Genomic DNA, 14,836 nt, shown 5'->3' with positions numbered 1-14,836 from the left:
CCGGGGCAGGGCCACAGTTCAGAAGCCTGTAGCCCCCCCCACACTTTTAGGGCACTTCTGCCGCTCCTGCTGTCTCCTATTACCCTGAGCAAGGTATTGCCTCCAGTAGTGGGTATCGTGTTAGGATACAGGCAGAGGGACGGGCAAATGGGAGAGCCGTTAAAGGCGACCTGCAACGGAAAATATTGGACTTGGGTCCTTTTTGGCTTGTTTGTGATGGAGGAAGACAGCCCAGAAAGGTTGTGTTTGTTTTTTAAATTGTTTCCCCTTTTTCGCTTGCTTTATTTTACCCAAGAAATAGCAGTTATATCAAATCTTCCCTGTTCTTGCTTGAGGTCTCCTTAGGAGAACCAGAGAACTGGAACAAGAGCTCTCTTAGTTCTTATGTGAAGGGCCTGGGTTGTTAATCCTTTAACAAAGAGATCCCTTCGCCTGTTTCTCAGGTTTTTGAGTTAAATATTCCTTAACGACAAAGATGGGAAGGGAGGAACCCTCACATTTTTAAATAATTCTGGCTACAAATCCTGTCCCCTCTCAACGGCTCAGATTCTACATCCTTGATAGCTGGGAGGTCATAATCTAACTAGCTCTCCAGCCTGCTACAGAATTTCCTGGGAAAAGCAGCGTGGACAAGACTTGAATGCCTGGATGTTTAAAAAAAAAAAAAATCAAGCAGGAAAAGAAAACCATAGAGGGCCTGATTCTCAGAGGAGCTGATGTCCATGGCACCTGCAGGTTTTTAGGAAGATGGGTGAGGAAATCTGGGGTGGGGGCGAGGGGGGTGGGGAACCTTCAGGCTTTCTTCTGGCATCAAAAAGCGGCAACAAAAGGGACCCAAAAATCCAATGTCTTTTCCTTTGCAGGGAAGTCTCCTCGGTCATGTATTTGTGGCGGACTCGGTAGGAAAGGAAACCGAAAGGAGATGGAATTACCATCTTCGTCTGTTCGGACGACGACGGGCGAGCTCTCCGGGCCTGGCCCCACCTCCGTGTGCGCCACCACGGTGATGCGATATTCCGTCCACTTTTCCAGCTGTTCCAGGAGGATCTGATTGGTGGTTGGGGGGATATCATTCACCTCCTTAAGTTCCGTGTCCTCAGAGTCCAGCGCTCGATAGCGGACGCTGTATCCAGCCAGAACACCATTTTGGCTCTCGGCCGGCGGAGGCCGCCAACTTACCAGAATGGCAGTGGATCTGGTGCTGACGCATTTTATGTCTTGAGGGGGGGCAGACGGTTCTACGATGGGGGAAAATTCAGGGGGGAGGGAAAAAGGGGAAAAACAAAAGATGGGAAAGATAAAAAAAAAAGAAAATGATAACAAAAAAATCTAAAATAAAACGTACAAAAAATTTGGTTTAGGAAGGTAAATTAAAAAAGAAGAGAGGGGGTTGGGTTTTTTTTTTAAAATAAAAAATAAAGGCAAGAGAAATGAAACGGGGGCATCGGAACATAAATGTTACAAAGCAAAGGAATAAAACACAGAGCGGGCTAGCCCAACGCGTCCTTTATTTTCAGGTATGGGTGACTGGGCCACAACTGAGCAACCAGCCCTTCCTTCCTGGGACGGGCAGCTTTTAGCTCCTATTTTAAAGCAGCCTTGCAAACTTCGGTACAACCAAAGGCAAGTCATGTTCCTGATGAACTGGTAAAGTTGCATTAATCCAAAGTTTTTAAACTAGGCTTAACACAAAGATTTGCAAAAGGGACTAACTAGGGACCTGATTTTCAAAGGTATTTAGGTGTCTAAAGATGCAGAAGTGTGCCTGGCAGGATTGTCAAAAGCTCCTAAAAGTGCTTAACTCTCATTGGAGTGAGATGCCTAAGCCACTTGGGTGCATTTGAAAATCTCATTAGGCACTTATCTGCATCCTTAGGTGCCTAAATACCTTTGGAAATCTGACCCTGGTGATTTTGGATGCTTTGATTCCCAGAGGCCGGGTGCTCGGCCCTGAAAAGCAGAAATGTGTCTCAGACCGGGGACCTAAACTCAGCAGCCATTTTGGAAAATCCTGGCTCTAAGTCCATGGTTAAGCACCTAAATTAGACACTGTTGGCCTTAAGTTCCCCATCCCCATGTGTTATCATCATCATCATCATCATCATCCGTAAGCCTGATAAGGGCCAGGTGACGCACATGTGTGTCTGGGCAGGCAGATCTGCAAGGCACGTTTGCTGATGTGCTCTAAATCGATAAACCACAGCCCCCGTAGGTAGCTTTTCAGCCCCTGCAGGGGTGGGCAGATGCTTGGAGTGCACTTGCAAAACCCAAGATGTCCGTCAGGATGAATACATAAGTGCTGACCACCATTTAAAGGTTATTTAAAGATTATTCCTGGGCCAAACCCTACAGTCCTTACACAAAGTCCCACTGAAATAAATCAGGGGTTTAGCTGACCATACAGGGCTCAACCATGGTCTGACAGTGGGGAAATCAGGGCTAAAATCACTGAAGCCGATGGCGTTACACTGGTCTGTAATGAGTCTGACCGAAGGGGGACGCCGTCCCCAGGACTACAGAGTTGGAATCCCTGTCGTTTGTATTACTGACACCCTGCTGCGGTGTTTAACAATCTCCCCGTCTTGCTTTTAAAAAATTGACCTGACTTTTCACCACTTGGCCAGTGCAAACAGACTAATCACTTTCAAGGCTGTTTACACAGTCAGCTTCCCTTTCTGGCTTTCATGCACTGTTGTGTTTGGGTTGCAAACTTCATATTATATGGGATTTTTTTTTTAAAAAAACCTGATTTTCACAGATTTCTTTATTAATTGAACACAAACTCTTCTATTAAGATTAGTTTTTGTCAGATCTTTTCTCTCTCCCTGTACCCAAAACCTTAAGTTTTGGGCCTAAACTGCCTTCACAAGGCTCCTTTAACAAAACAATTTCCCCAATTCGCTCCTTCCCATCAAGAAAAGGAGATTTCTGTGCAGTGAACAGGCAAAGTTCTGCTCCCTGGGGTTACGATCTCCAGCAGCTGGCTAGCCACGTCAAATAATAGAAAACATGTCAAACAAACAACCAAAGAAAAACTTGAAACAAAAAATAAATCAATCCATTAATTTCAAAACGAAAGATCTCTCAAAAAGGAAATCATAATAAAATAATATTGATATATAAAGCAAATCCTTCCAGAACGATCCCAGTCTGTTTACCTACCTTCCAAACTTCAACTGCTAACTTATAAGACTTTCTTACGTGAGAACAAGAGAAACTGAGCTATGAGGCCAGACCAAGCTCCTGGTGGGTTTCTGAAAACGATTTGCTTTTAGGATATTGCCCTTCCCTGGCAAATACTAGTCCCTCTATGCTGGCTAGTCTCCCGCTCCCCCGGCTACCTAGCTCTTGCAGTAATGACAGACGATCAGTCTCTGATCTATTCTATTTCTGACAGATACCAGCACCCAGACTGGTGACAGCGTGGCCAGATTCCCCGTGACAGACAATTCTCTCCACCTGGCCTGACCATAAAGGATGATGACGCAAAACAGGCCGGTGTGCTGTCCCCTTCTGCAATTTAGAGGCATCTACGCCTTTTTCATACTGAGCTGGAAGACGAAACAGCGCCAAGGTGCCTCCAGCTACCTGTCCTTGGCACCCAACGCTCAGCCCCGCGGGTGGGGTCGAAAACTGCCTCCACTCCTCTGAACCCAGCTGAAGCCACAAGGGCTGCGAAACCCACTGCAGAGAGGGTCTGACCTGACCTACCCTTTCCATCCCGAGCCTAAGGCTCCTGACACTCATAATGAAAGCCCCAGTAGGCAGAGCACGGAGCTCCGGCCTGCGCTTGGGAGCGCTGTTTCCATCAGCGGTGGCTGTGCCTGGCACTCTCTCACTCACCCTCTAAGCCCCAGCATGAGGACCTGCCGCATGTCCCCGGAGCGAGACCTCCTTTCGGGGTCATTTGTAGCACTTTCCCTGGTTAAAAGGGAGGCAGGGAAGGGGAGGGGGGGCACCTGTGCCCCACGCCGCTCTCAACGGACCACAACACCTGGATGAAAACACCCACCAAGTGTTGGCCACATTGGAGAGACACTCTTGGGAATTCATGGCACAGTGAGTTTCCTTCACAATCCAGCCCAACCTGCACGGAACCGGGGTGGGGGGTGTGTGTGTTGTGCGTGTGCGTAACAGGTGATATGCGTCACTTAGCCCGGGGAGCTGTGTGCAGTAGACAAAGCAGCTCTGCGGACCTGGGCTCCACCTCTCCACCAAATGCGTTGGCTACGCAGGGGACTGCCAGACAGCAAAGAGCCCACGGCGAAGCATGTCACTTTCTGTGCTCACAGATCTCTCTTTTCACCAAGCAGACAGCTTTTTGTGACTCCCGCCCCCTTCCCGCCCATTCCTCCCCCAGGGGCTGCAGGATACCCAGGGTGCGTAGGAGACTGTGCAGTGACAGGGTGGACTGTATTTGTGAATCAGCTTGAGACCAGCCAGTACTCACCTGAGCTGCATCTTTTACAGGCTTTAAGTTGACTGTCCAAGCCACAAGAATGACCCTTACTGACCTCGTACAATACAATGCGTTTAACCCTTTAGGTACCATAGACTTTAGATCATTGTAATTTCACTCAGAGCCTATTTGGGGTGGAGAGAAGGAGCAGAGCAACTGGGTGGGGGAACATCCCTCTTAGGAAGAAGCAGAGAGGTGAAAATCCCTCTGGTTCCTTTATAACCCATCCCACACATCGCGCCCCACCCCCCTTTCGCTCCTGTCAAGTGACACCTGCTTCCTACACCAGGATACATTTTTGAATGAGAAGGGTATTAAGAAACTCTAAGGGCTTCACAGCTAGGTTAGAAAAGGCAACATTGCCTTAGGCCTCCAAGCATTTGATTCATTATTTTCCAATCTACGTCTCTGGTACTTGAAGAGTTAAAACCCAGCTACTTCAAGAAGAAAAAGATACTTTACCTTTAGTTTAATGGATTTTACTTTGGTTATGATGCTCGGGAGAGCCACCCTGACAAGAGAGGTGGAGGGGGCTGTGCAGGGGATGCATGCAGGGAGGGGCTGCGGGCCAGGCATGCATGTGTGTGACAGCTGAGACTGGTGGGGGAAAAAACCACACAGAACACCACAGCAGGTGGCTGGGGTGGGGAAAGCGTTGGTGTTGCAGAGACGAGGTGGGAAACTGCCCAGGCAGTAAGAGAGACAGACGGTGCGGGGAGCTGGCTTCACTGGGTTGTGAGGGCATGCAGAGAGAGACAGATAGGCAGGCAGGTAGATGGATGGGGAGAAAAAGAGAGGCAGGGAGCAGGCCAGGAAGGAGCTGAGCGGAAAAGGGACTGCAGAGGAAAGACACAAAAGCCTGCCCGAGCCAGAAGGTCTGTGAGCCGAGGATGCCACCCGGACCGGGGAGAATTGACTTGTTCATCCAGCAGCCGGCCAGGAAAAAATGTTTCACCACGTTACAAAATGTTGACAGCTCCCCCAGCCGAGGTTCTTAAGAGCGTTAAATTCGTGAAACTGACGGCTATCCCTCTACAGCTGAGCTGCAGACCAATGGAACAAACCACACCTCCTCCTGGACAAGTGCCAGGATAGAAAGATCCCCAAAGAAGCCCCCGACCTCCCATCTCCTCTTTTTTTTTTTGGAAAACCTCCAGCATCGCTAGGCCCTACAGCCATTTTCCACCCCGTGACGCTCACCCCTCTGGACTGCTTGTATCCAACCAGAAAGCCTAGTTCCCAAATCCTCCCCCCACCAGCCCCATGACTCCAGAACAAAAAGCTCTAGTAAAACAGAAGCAGAGTGTGGGAAAGTTTTGACACCTATTCTTGATCCTTTCGATTCATTCTTTTTATTTCTTGGTGCTGATCAAGGACATCTGGTTCCTTCTACTGGTACCGAACTGGGTCAGAACTGGAACCAGCGGTGTTTCAGCAAAGCCAGGAAAAAAATTTCTTTTTATATAGATACCGACTTTTATAAAAAACAAACAAAAACATTTCAAGGAAGGAAGCAAACAAACAACCAAGCAAATCTCTGAATGGACTGGAGGCTTGAGAAAGCCCCGGTAAGAAATTCTGTCTGAAGTAAAAACAGAAACTCCCCTTTCTTCTTGCTCGTGGGCAAGAGACAGCAGGGGAGCTGACAATTAAAATGGAAAGACGAGGAGGGCCGCCCGGCTGAGAGGCTGCTGCTCCCACTTGTTAAGGGCTGTGAGCGATGGGAGCTCGCTTGCGCTCTCACCCGCTGACCAGAGCCATTTCTGAGCTAGTTCTGCTCGCGGCTACTCCAAACTGCGGCCGAGGGATTTAGTAGAGATGAGAGGAGACAGAAAACACAAAGAACAGCTGCCACAGCCACTCATGCAGTGAAAAAACACCTCATTTAAAAGCAAAGATCTGTGAAAAGCCCAGGTTGAAATATTGCCATCCAGGGCTAGTCATCCCCAGGGCAACAGCGAAGGGAGACAATCCATTAAACTAAAACCAGCACATTTGGGTTACATACACTCCATCCTGGTGTCGTTAACCCCCCCTCCCCGCAGTCCCCCTCTCTCCAGCTCTGCACAAGCCCCAATGGCCTGTCTCCGCAGGCTATGAAGTCGCTTATGAACAATGAGGTGGGGGCTGCTTTCCCTCAGACCGATGACAATGTTAGTTTTATTAATCATCATCTACCCTCCTGGCTCACAAACCTCTTGCAGAGAGCTCTCTTAAGCCCCTCCTGTGTCCCTCCCCGGGAGCTCCGGCTCAGTTTCTGCTTGTTAACGACCCATAGCTTCAAAGGTGGTGGCGGGAAGCCACCCTCACTGAGCATGCTCAGCACGAAGGGCCGATGGGGACTGTGTCAAGCTCGTTAAGCCGCCCAGCTCGTTAAGCTGCTCCTCTTGGATGGGTGGTGCTAACTCACGCCCTGGCCCCCGGCCCACCCAAATCTTGGCGATCTAGATCAGTGAGGAGGGAGGCGGTGGGATCCGTAAGTACCGGGACAACCCCCTCCCCACAGAGTACCCCAGCCGCGCAATCCTCTCCTGTGAGGACGGTGCCGTGAACTCCCCACGGTTCCATACCCCTGTACCCGCCATCTGTGGCTCCCTGACTGTCTTCCCCTCAGACAAGGCTGGGAAAGGAGAGACACCTACTAGACTGCAGGGTCCGCTCCCTGACCTCCGGGGTGTAGGCCCCCAGGCCCAGAGCCGAGCGGGCAGCCAGCCGGAAGACATACTCAGTGTTAGGCTTCAGACCTTCCACTGTGAACGAGGTCGTCGGCTCAAAGGTCTTCAACACCTGGAGGTGGGGGATGGGTGGGGGGGGAGAGTGGGGGAAGAGAAGAAAAAATAAAAACTCAGAGCAGAGACATGAACACCCCCCCAAAAAACCCACCCTAACTTCCCATGCCCCCCAGCTAAGGGAGGGTCTCACCATTCTGCAGGGGAAAGGGGCGGAACCATCATCCCCCAGGCCTCCCTGGCGGCACTCACCTCCCTGCCGCGATCTCCTTCCCTGTAGCCGAGTTCGTACTTCGTGATGATCTCCTGCCGGGGAGGGCTCCACGATACTCTGATGCTGGTCTCCGTCCTGGCTTCCGCTTGGAAGTTCATCGGCTGCCCAGGAACTAAAATAGACCGAGGAGGAATCCACGGGGTGGGGTTGGACAGCCAGCGCAGAAGAGGAGAGAGAGACAGGCCCAAGATTACTGGGCTATTTAGAAGACTCTTCCCCCCGCCCCCACCCACATACACACAAGGCTTATCCATAAGTAGCATATGGGTGCGTGGTCCTGACTCTTTCTCACCGCGCCTACAGGAAGGCAGGGGCTTTTCTTTACAGGAGCCCAGTGTCTGTCACCCTGCAGGGCCAGGACAGAAAACCATCCACAGTTGCTGGAGACAAGACAGTCCTGGATCATGGTGTCCATCGTCCCACGCAATGCAGGACACAGCCCCCTACCCTTGAGAGACGGTCTCAGCCGCTCCATGGCTTGCACGGTTCCGGGAACCATAACGTAGAGAGAACAGACTTCCCTGGCCTGCAGCCAGAATGGGGCTCCTGATTACCAGGGAAGGAAGGGGTATGCATTTCTGACAGAGAGGGGTACTCGGAGGAACTCAGCCAGAAGCGAGGTCAAATCCTCCGTTCATTCACAGAGCATTCTGGGTAACGACATGCAGACGAGTACAGCCAGCATATCCCACTTGACTTCTAAAACCCTCTCATATGCCTGCCACAACAGGTAGCACTTGATACAGACAGAATACAGCTCTGCCTTCCTGCAGTACCTTTGATTAGAGGCTCTCAGCATCCTTTAGAGACACCACACTTTGGGAGGTGGGGGTATTAGTCAACCTACTTTAGAGGTGGAGAAACCGAGGCACTGTTTTACCATGACGTGCCCAATGCCACACAGAGAGGCAAGGATAGAGCAGAGGACTCCTGTCTCCTAGCTGCCTGCTATAACCACTAGACCACACACCCCCTGACAAGAGCTAGGAACAAAACCCAGGAGTCCTTACTCCTAGGTCCTCTGGTTCCAGCTGCTGGACAGTGCTTCTTCCCCAAATAGCTATTTCTATTTAAGCCTAAGACACTTAAGCAGATGACACTAAACTAGGGGGAGAGGTAGATACGCTGGAGGGTAGGGATAGGGTCCAGAGTGACCTAGACAAATTGGAGAATTGGGCCAAAAGAAATATGATAAGGTTCAACAAGGACAAGTGCAGAGACCTGCACTTAGGTTGGAAGAATCCCATGCACCGCAACAGGCTGGGGACTGACTGGCGAAGCGGCAGTTCTGCAGAAAAGGACCTGGGGATTACAGTGGACGAGAAGCTGGATATGAGTTAACAGTGTGCCCTTGTTGCCAAGAAGGCTAATGGCATATTGGGCTGCATTAGTAGGAACGCTGCTAGCAGATTAAGGGAAGTGATTATTCCCCTCTATTTGGCACTGGAGAGGCCACACCTGGAGTACTGTGCACAATTTTGCCCCACTACAGAAAGGATGTGGAAAAATTGGAGAAAGTCCAGCGGAGGGCAATGAATATGATTAGGGGGCTGGGACACATGACTTATGAGGAGAGACTGAAGTAACTGGGCTTATTTAGTCTGCAGAAGAGAAGAGTGAGGGGGGATTTGACAGCAGCCTTCAACTACCTGAAGGGGGGTTCCAAAGAGGAAGGATCTAGGCTGTTCTCAGTGGTACCAGATGACAGAACGAGGAGCAATGGTCTCAAGTTGCAGAACGGGAGGTCTAGGTTGGATATCAGGAAACACTATTTCACTAGGAGGGTGGTGAAGCACTGGAATGGGTTCCCTAGGGAGGTGGTGGAATCTCCATCCTTAGAGGTTTTTAAGGCCCGGCTTGACAAAGCCCTGGCTGGGATGATTTAGTTGGGGTTGGTCCTGCTTTGAGCAGGGGGCTGAACTAGAACCTCCTGAGGTCTCTTCCAACCCTGATATTCTATGATTCTATAAAGATGATCAGTAAAGAGGAGGTGCTCTGGAGAGAGCCCTGGGCCCCGTGTTATCGTTGCGCTGTGAGCCAGCTAACCGTCTCTCCCTACAGAAGCCGCCTGCAGCAGCTCAGCCTGTCCGTGTCTACGTGGGCCCAGAACTCACCTCCTTGCTGTGTTTTGACCTGGATGGGGTCAGAGAGAGGCCCATCTCCCACGGAAGTGAAGGCCAGGACCCGGACGGTGTACGTTTCATCCTCCAAGAGGCTGCCCACTGTGGTCAGGAGGCTGTCGTCTACATTGTGCTTCTGCCAGTTGCTCACCGGCTGGTCCGGCTCCATGGTGTAATACACCCTGTAGCCGCGGATCTGCCCGTTGGGCTCCACCGGTTCCTCCCACTGGATGATCATGGTGGTGCCGCTCAGCATCCGCCCCTGGACGCTGCGAGGAGCACTAGCTGGCGCCTGCTCCCCAGTGCGGGTCACCACGGACTCGCTGGGAGGCCCCTGCCCAATGGTATTGACGGCAGACACCCAGATCTCATACTCCGAGTTGGGGCTGAGTCCTCCGATGCTGTAACGCGTCGTAGTGATGTCCTCTTTGATCTGGTAAGGGCCATCCTGACTCTTGGACTTGTACTCGATGACGTAGTAAGACACAGGGTCGGGGTTCCCCGAGTCCCAGGTGATGGTGATGCTGGTTGCCGTGGTTTCTGTTACCACAGGCGTCCCGGGAGCCTTGGGCAGCGCTGAGGATGGGGAAGAATAAACACTTTAGAACCATATGTTAAAACGTTGTCTAATTGGCAAGTTAGGGCTCTGAGAGCTCGCAGCGCGGTACAGATCACAGCGCGGCTGTTCAGTAAAATGCTGCTGAAATATTATGAACCTAGTTACGCTCTTTATTACCCTTCTTAAACTGCTCCATCAAAAGGAAGCATTCAACAAAACATCTGGAATCGTTAACCCAGACTTCAACTGAACATCCCAATGTGCTGCGGAAAGCTGGTTTCACACCCAACTCCTTTAGAATATAGAAAAATATCTCCTTAAATACCACTAGCTGTCCCTGGACCTGGGCATCTCTGGCTCTCTCTGTGCCTACAGTATGCAGTTACTGGACAGCTTTCTCTAGAACTACCCAGTCCTCCTTGGTCTAGAAAGCTATAAGTGAACAAGTTTGCTTTGGTTTCCCCACCCCCACACCCCTCCAAATGTGCTCTCTAGACCCACCGTCTCCCCCAAGTCTGCACTCTAGATCTGGGCTCCCCCTAAGCACAAACTCAAGAACTCCCAAGTACATGCTCTGCACCTGGGGTTTACCCAAACGCATGATCTAGACCATCGCCTGAAGCACATACTCTAAATCCCTCCAAGCACATGCTGTAGACTCAGGCCCTTTCTAGATCTACCCTCCCTGTTCAACTTTCTTGCTGGAACATATTGCAGTTACTTTCATACAGGAATAGAAAGATAAAGACAAAAGGCAGAACCTGCCAGCGGGACATAGGTTCCATATCTGGGGAGGTAGAATATTCGAACAATGCATCATAGCCATCAGCTTTTAAGGTTAATATTATGAGACAGGAAAAAGAAAAGAAACAGAAAAGCAAAGGAGTGTTTTCAATCCAGCCCCAGGCATCCTTTTGCCAGCGTCTCAACCTGCTTCCTGCGCAAACAACTCAGGTGGAGTTTTGTGCAATGATTCCAAGGGGTCTCTGTTCCCCGCTGTTGACAGAGCTCCCTTTCCCACATGCTCTGGCCAAGGGGGATCTAGTTTCCATTTACGCCCTTCTCTCAGGCCCTTATGAAGGCATCCCTTGCCCTTCTCCCCAAATTCCCTTATAGACAGGGTCAGTGCTCAGAGCTGACATCAACTCTGCACTTCTCCCAGCCAAGGGGATCTGCTGCTCATGCTCCCCAGCTGAGGAGGAAAGTCTTCAAGCCATACGTCTGTGCTCCTCTTGGGAATCACAAGCTTCAAGCTGCGTTTCCCATGTGGTGAGGCAACAGAGAAGGCTTCCGTAAGACACCAAGATGAGGCTGTGGCGAAGGAACTGCATGCCAGAGATGGGCAGGTTCTGAACCCTCAAACAAGAGTGGGATGCAAGCCCCAGTCCCCGACCGCTCAAGGCTCCCCACACATAGGCCAGTCAGCCTTGTGACCCCGGATGAAAACAAAACATACAGGTTTGAATCTCGGTTCTCCTGATAAATAACAGCTGCTAAAGCCAGGAAACGCCCAAGCCAGTGATGGAAACTGGTGGCTTCCAATCAGTTGGGGATTTTTTTTGTACCACGGGCACACTGAAAACCCACACACTAGCATGCCATCCTCACATGCACACTCACAAGCATCTGCACACACATACATGCACACCAATCCCTTTGCAAGCTCATGCACGCACATGTGTATTTGTCCATACTCGTGTGCACTTACACCCACATGATCACATGTAGTCATGTACCCATATGCTCACACAACCATGCTCATCCCTGATCTCGCGCACACACCACCAGGTGCCTACGTGCATGAGCATGACCCCATACGCTCACGTGCTCATACAACCACATGCTCGCATGCACCTGCACACTTCCACACACAGCCACATGCTCACAAGCATGACCACGAACCCACATGCTCACCTGCACGGTCATGCAACCACACACTCATTCGTGCATGCTCACCCGCATGGTGGCTCACGCTTGCATAGATGTGCATGCTCATACAGATGGCCATGCACCTGCATGGTCGCTCACGTGCGCACGCTCACATGCATGGTCACGCCCCCCACATGCTCATTCTCTTACATTTCACTGTGATCTGAGCCACAGCCTCTATCACCCCCAGGCTAGACATGGCCACGCAGGTGTAGTTGGCCGAGTCCTTGACGTCAGTGAGCTCCAGGACGTTGCGGCCCACCGGCATGTCATCCTCAGGCGTCAGGTCTTCTGCCCCCTGCATCCACTTCACATATGGCATGGGAGAACCCACTGCCACGCAGGTGATGTTGACGTTACCCCCGGGCATGATCTCATGGCTGACGGGCAGGATGGAGAAGCGAGGTGCCACCCGGCGAACTGCGGACGAGACGCACAGAGGTGACACAAAAAAAAAAGAAAGAAAGAAAAGAAAAAAAGGAAAAAAAGGGAAAAAGAAAAAAGAAAGAAAAGGGGAGAAAGAAAAAAGAGCAGAAGATAATTTAAATATAAACGGGGCTCATCTTTTTTTTTCCTTTATTTAAAAAAACAAAAACAAAATAAAAAAATTCAAAAAACCAAAACCAAAAAAATTAAACTTCAAATAAATTTTACTTCACAAACAAGATATAGAATATAGACATAAAGCGATATTTCATAGCAACAGGGTTCCATTGATCAAGATTAGACCCATCACAGCACAGATAAATACACAAAAATTTATTAGCAATTTCTCATCTTTACTTGACAAGTGCCGGCATTGCACGCGTCGAACAATCTCCTCCACAGCTGCTCGGGCCCCAGCTTTCCCCCCGACCCCCCCCCAGAGCCCCTGCCACCTCCCCTTTGTTAATGGGATCTAATTCGCCTGCTCCACCTCCTTCTCCCATGGAAATCTGGAACAAGCCCACCGCCATGTTGGTCCTCTCCAGAGTAGCAGATTCATGCCCCATGGAAAGGACCAATCTCACACCAGCGAGCTCTCATTTCTGGCCAGTGTCAAGGGGAACAGAGGAAGAGGGGGAGGAGCTCGGGTGGGGAGGGGGTGAGGAAAGCTTCCTCTCAGGGCTCTGCTCTTGTTGGAAAGGCCTTCAGCTTGTTGAGACCCTGAGAGGGGGGGGAGAATCCAAGGAGAAATCAAGTAGGAGAAAGAGGCCTCCTGCCCCAAAGTCCAGAGAAGCCACCTGAGAGGTAAAAAGACAGGGGGAGCTCCCAGAGCAGGCTAGAATTTAGGATGTGTTTGTGTGTGTGAGAGAACCGTCCAGGAGGAAGGAGCCCCCCGCCCCGCACCTGGAACGTGAGAAAGTGGGAAAGATGAGAAACTCTAATGAAATTTTTGTGGTTTTCGGGTATAGAAACCCTAACGAAGCCTCTTTAAGATCTGACACGGTTCCATCGATAGATGCAGCTCTCAGAGTCACAAACATCATGCAAAATAGGTTAAAATAAAAGAGAGAGACAGAGAGAGAGAGAGAAGAAAATGCAGAGGAGTATAACTTATGGGCCACTAGCAAATGCCCACATGGATACTGAAGAAAGAAAGAGACAGAAAGAGAGAAGGAAGAAGAGGAGAGTGGAGAGAGAGAGAGAGAGAGACGGGGAAGGGGAGGGGGAAACCGACTTTAATGCTGCATACTTTTTCTAGCTGATGTGACCCAATGTGGTGGCTCACATTGTCACATCTCAGCCCTGGCAGAATAATAAATAGAATAGAATTAATAATAATAAGAAAAACAAGGTAATGAAACTTTAACGTTGAGAAAACAGTGACATGTTCTGTGCATCTCCTTAGCAGAGAAGTGGATGCAGCTTCCAGACCTTACACAGGAAGAACATGGACGCAAAGGAGAGGGCGCGGTTTCCGTGGCTCCATTTTCTGAAGTGACTGGGGACGGAGGGACCCGCTGCGTGGTTTCCTCACACGTCAAAGCAGGAGACGGGGACCAGAGAGAAGTTTAGTCATTAAAACCCAACCCAGAGACTAACTCTGCAGCCGCTGCCCAAGGCGCATGGAAACCTTTCCCTGCCCAAGGGCTGGCCCTAGGGGAGTACGATCTCCATGAGCCCCCCCATCTGTCTCTGGATGAACCCCCTATTATTTATTCCATTGAGTCTGTGTACGGGGGAAGAGGGGGCGTAACACCCCCCCAGAGTCCAAGAGGGATCATGGGCAGACAGCAGGTGACCTAGAAAGATGTAGTCCCTGTGGGGAGAGAGCTGAACGGGGCAACATCCCATCCCAGGAGTGAGGGCAAAGGAACAAAGGTCGTGGAGGCTGCAGGTATAATCGTAGCAACAGGGGAAAGATCCGTGTGAGGATGAGTCCCTGCTGGCTTCAGAGATACCCAGATAATTCCTGCACGTACTCAGCGAGTAAGGACACCAGTGGTTGTGATGAGCCCTGATTCTCCTCACTCCTACATCACGGTCAATCCAGAGCAACTCCACTAAAGTCATTGGGAGCGTAACCCATACAAAACTGGTGCCAAGGAGAATCAGGCCCAGCAGCTCTCCCCACTGGGTCATGGTGGCTTCAGATCTCCTTAGACCTGGTGTTCTGGATCAGCCTCTAGCTTACGGCACCAACCCAGCTTCAGGTTGCTCCTTAACCCGTGGTTCTCAAATGGTGGCCTGCAGTATTCTGGGAATGAAGATGGGGGAAGAGGGGTGGGGCACTGCACTGCTGGGAGAGGAGACAGCCCATTAGAGGGGGTTCTCTCCCATGGG

At 50.6% G+C, this 14,836-nt stretch overlaps 1 protein-coding gene across 8 annotated transcripts in view; it reads right to left on the bottom strand.

The window, feature by feature from the left end:
• PTPRS (protein tyrosine phosphatase receptor type S) overlaps positions 1–14,836 on the bottom strand; it is a 239,945-nt gene that overhangs the window by 51,314 nt on the left and 173,795 nt on the right. For all 8 annotated transcript variants that reach the window (XM_044998457.1, XM_044998461.1, XM_044998459.1 and 5 more), the window contains exons 7-11: positions 12,221–12,490; positions 9,577–10,158; positions 7,441–7,574; positions 7,102–7,246; positions 933–1,238 (exon numbers count right to left, since the gene is read on the bottom strand). In XM_044998457.1, coding sequence (XP_044854392.1) covers positions 933–1,238; positions 7,102–7,246; positions 7,441–7,574; positions 9,577–10,158; positions 12,221–12,490 — 1,437 coding nt within the window. The remainder of the gene's footprint in view (positions 1–932; positions 1,239–7,101; positions 7,247–7,440; positions 7,575–9,576; positions 10,159–12,220; positions 12,491–14,836) is intronic.

The sequence above is a fragment of the Mauremys mutica genome, chromosome 24 (assembly GCF_020497125.1).
Source record: "Mauremys mutica isolate MM-2020 ecotype Southern chromosome 24, ASM2049712v1, whole genome shotgun sequence".
NCBI classification, from domain to species: domain Eukaryota; kingdom Metazoa; phylum Chordata; order Testudines; family Geoemydidae; genus Mauremys; species Mauremys mutica.
This window is presented reverse-complemented; position numbering and strand designations above follow the sequence as displayed.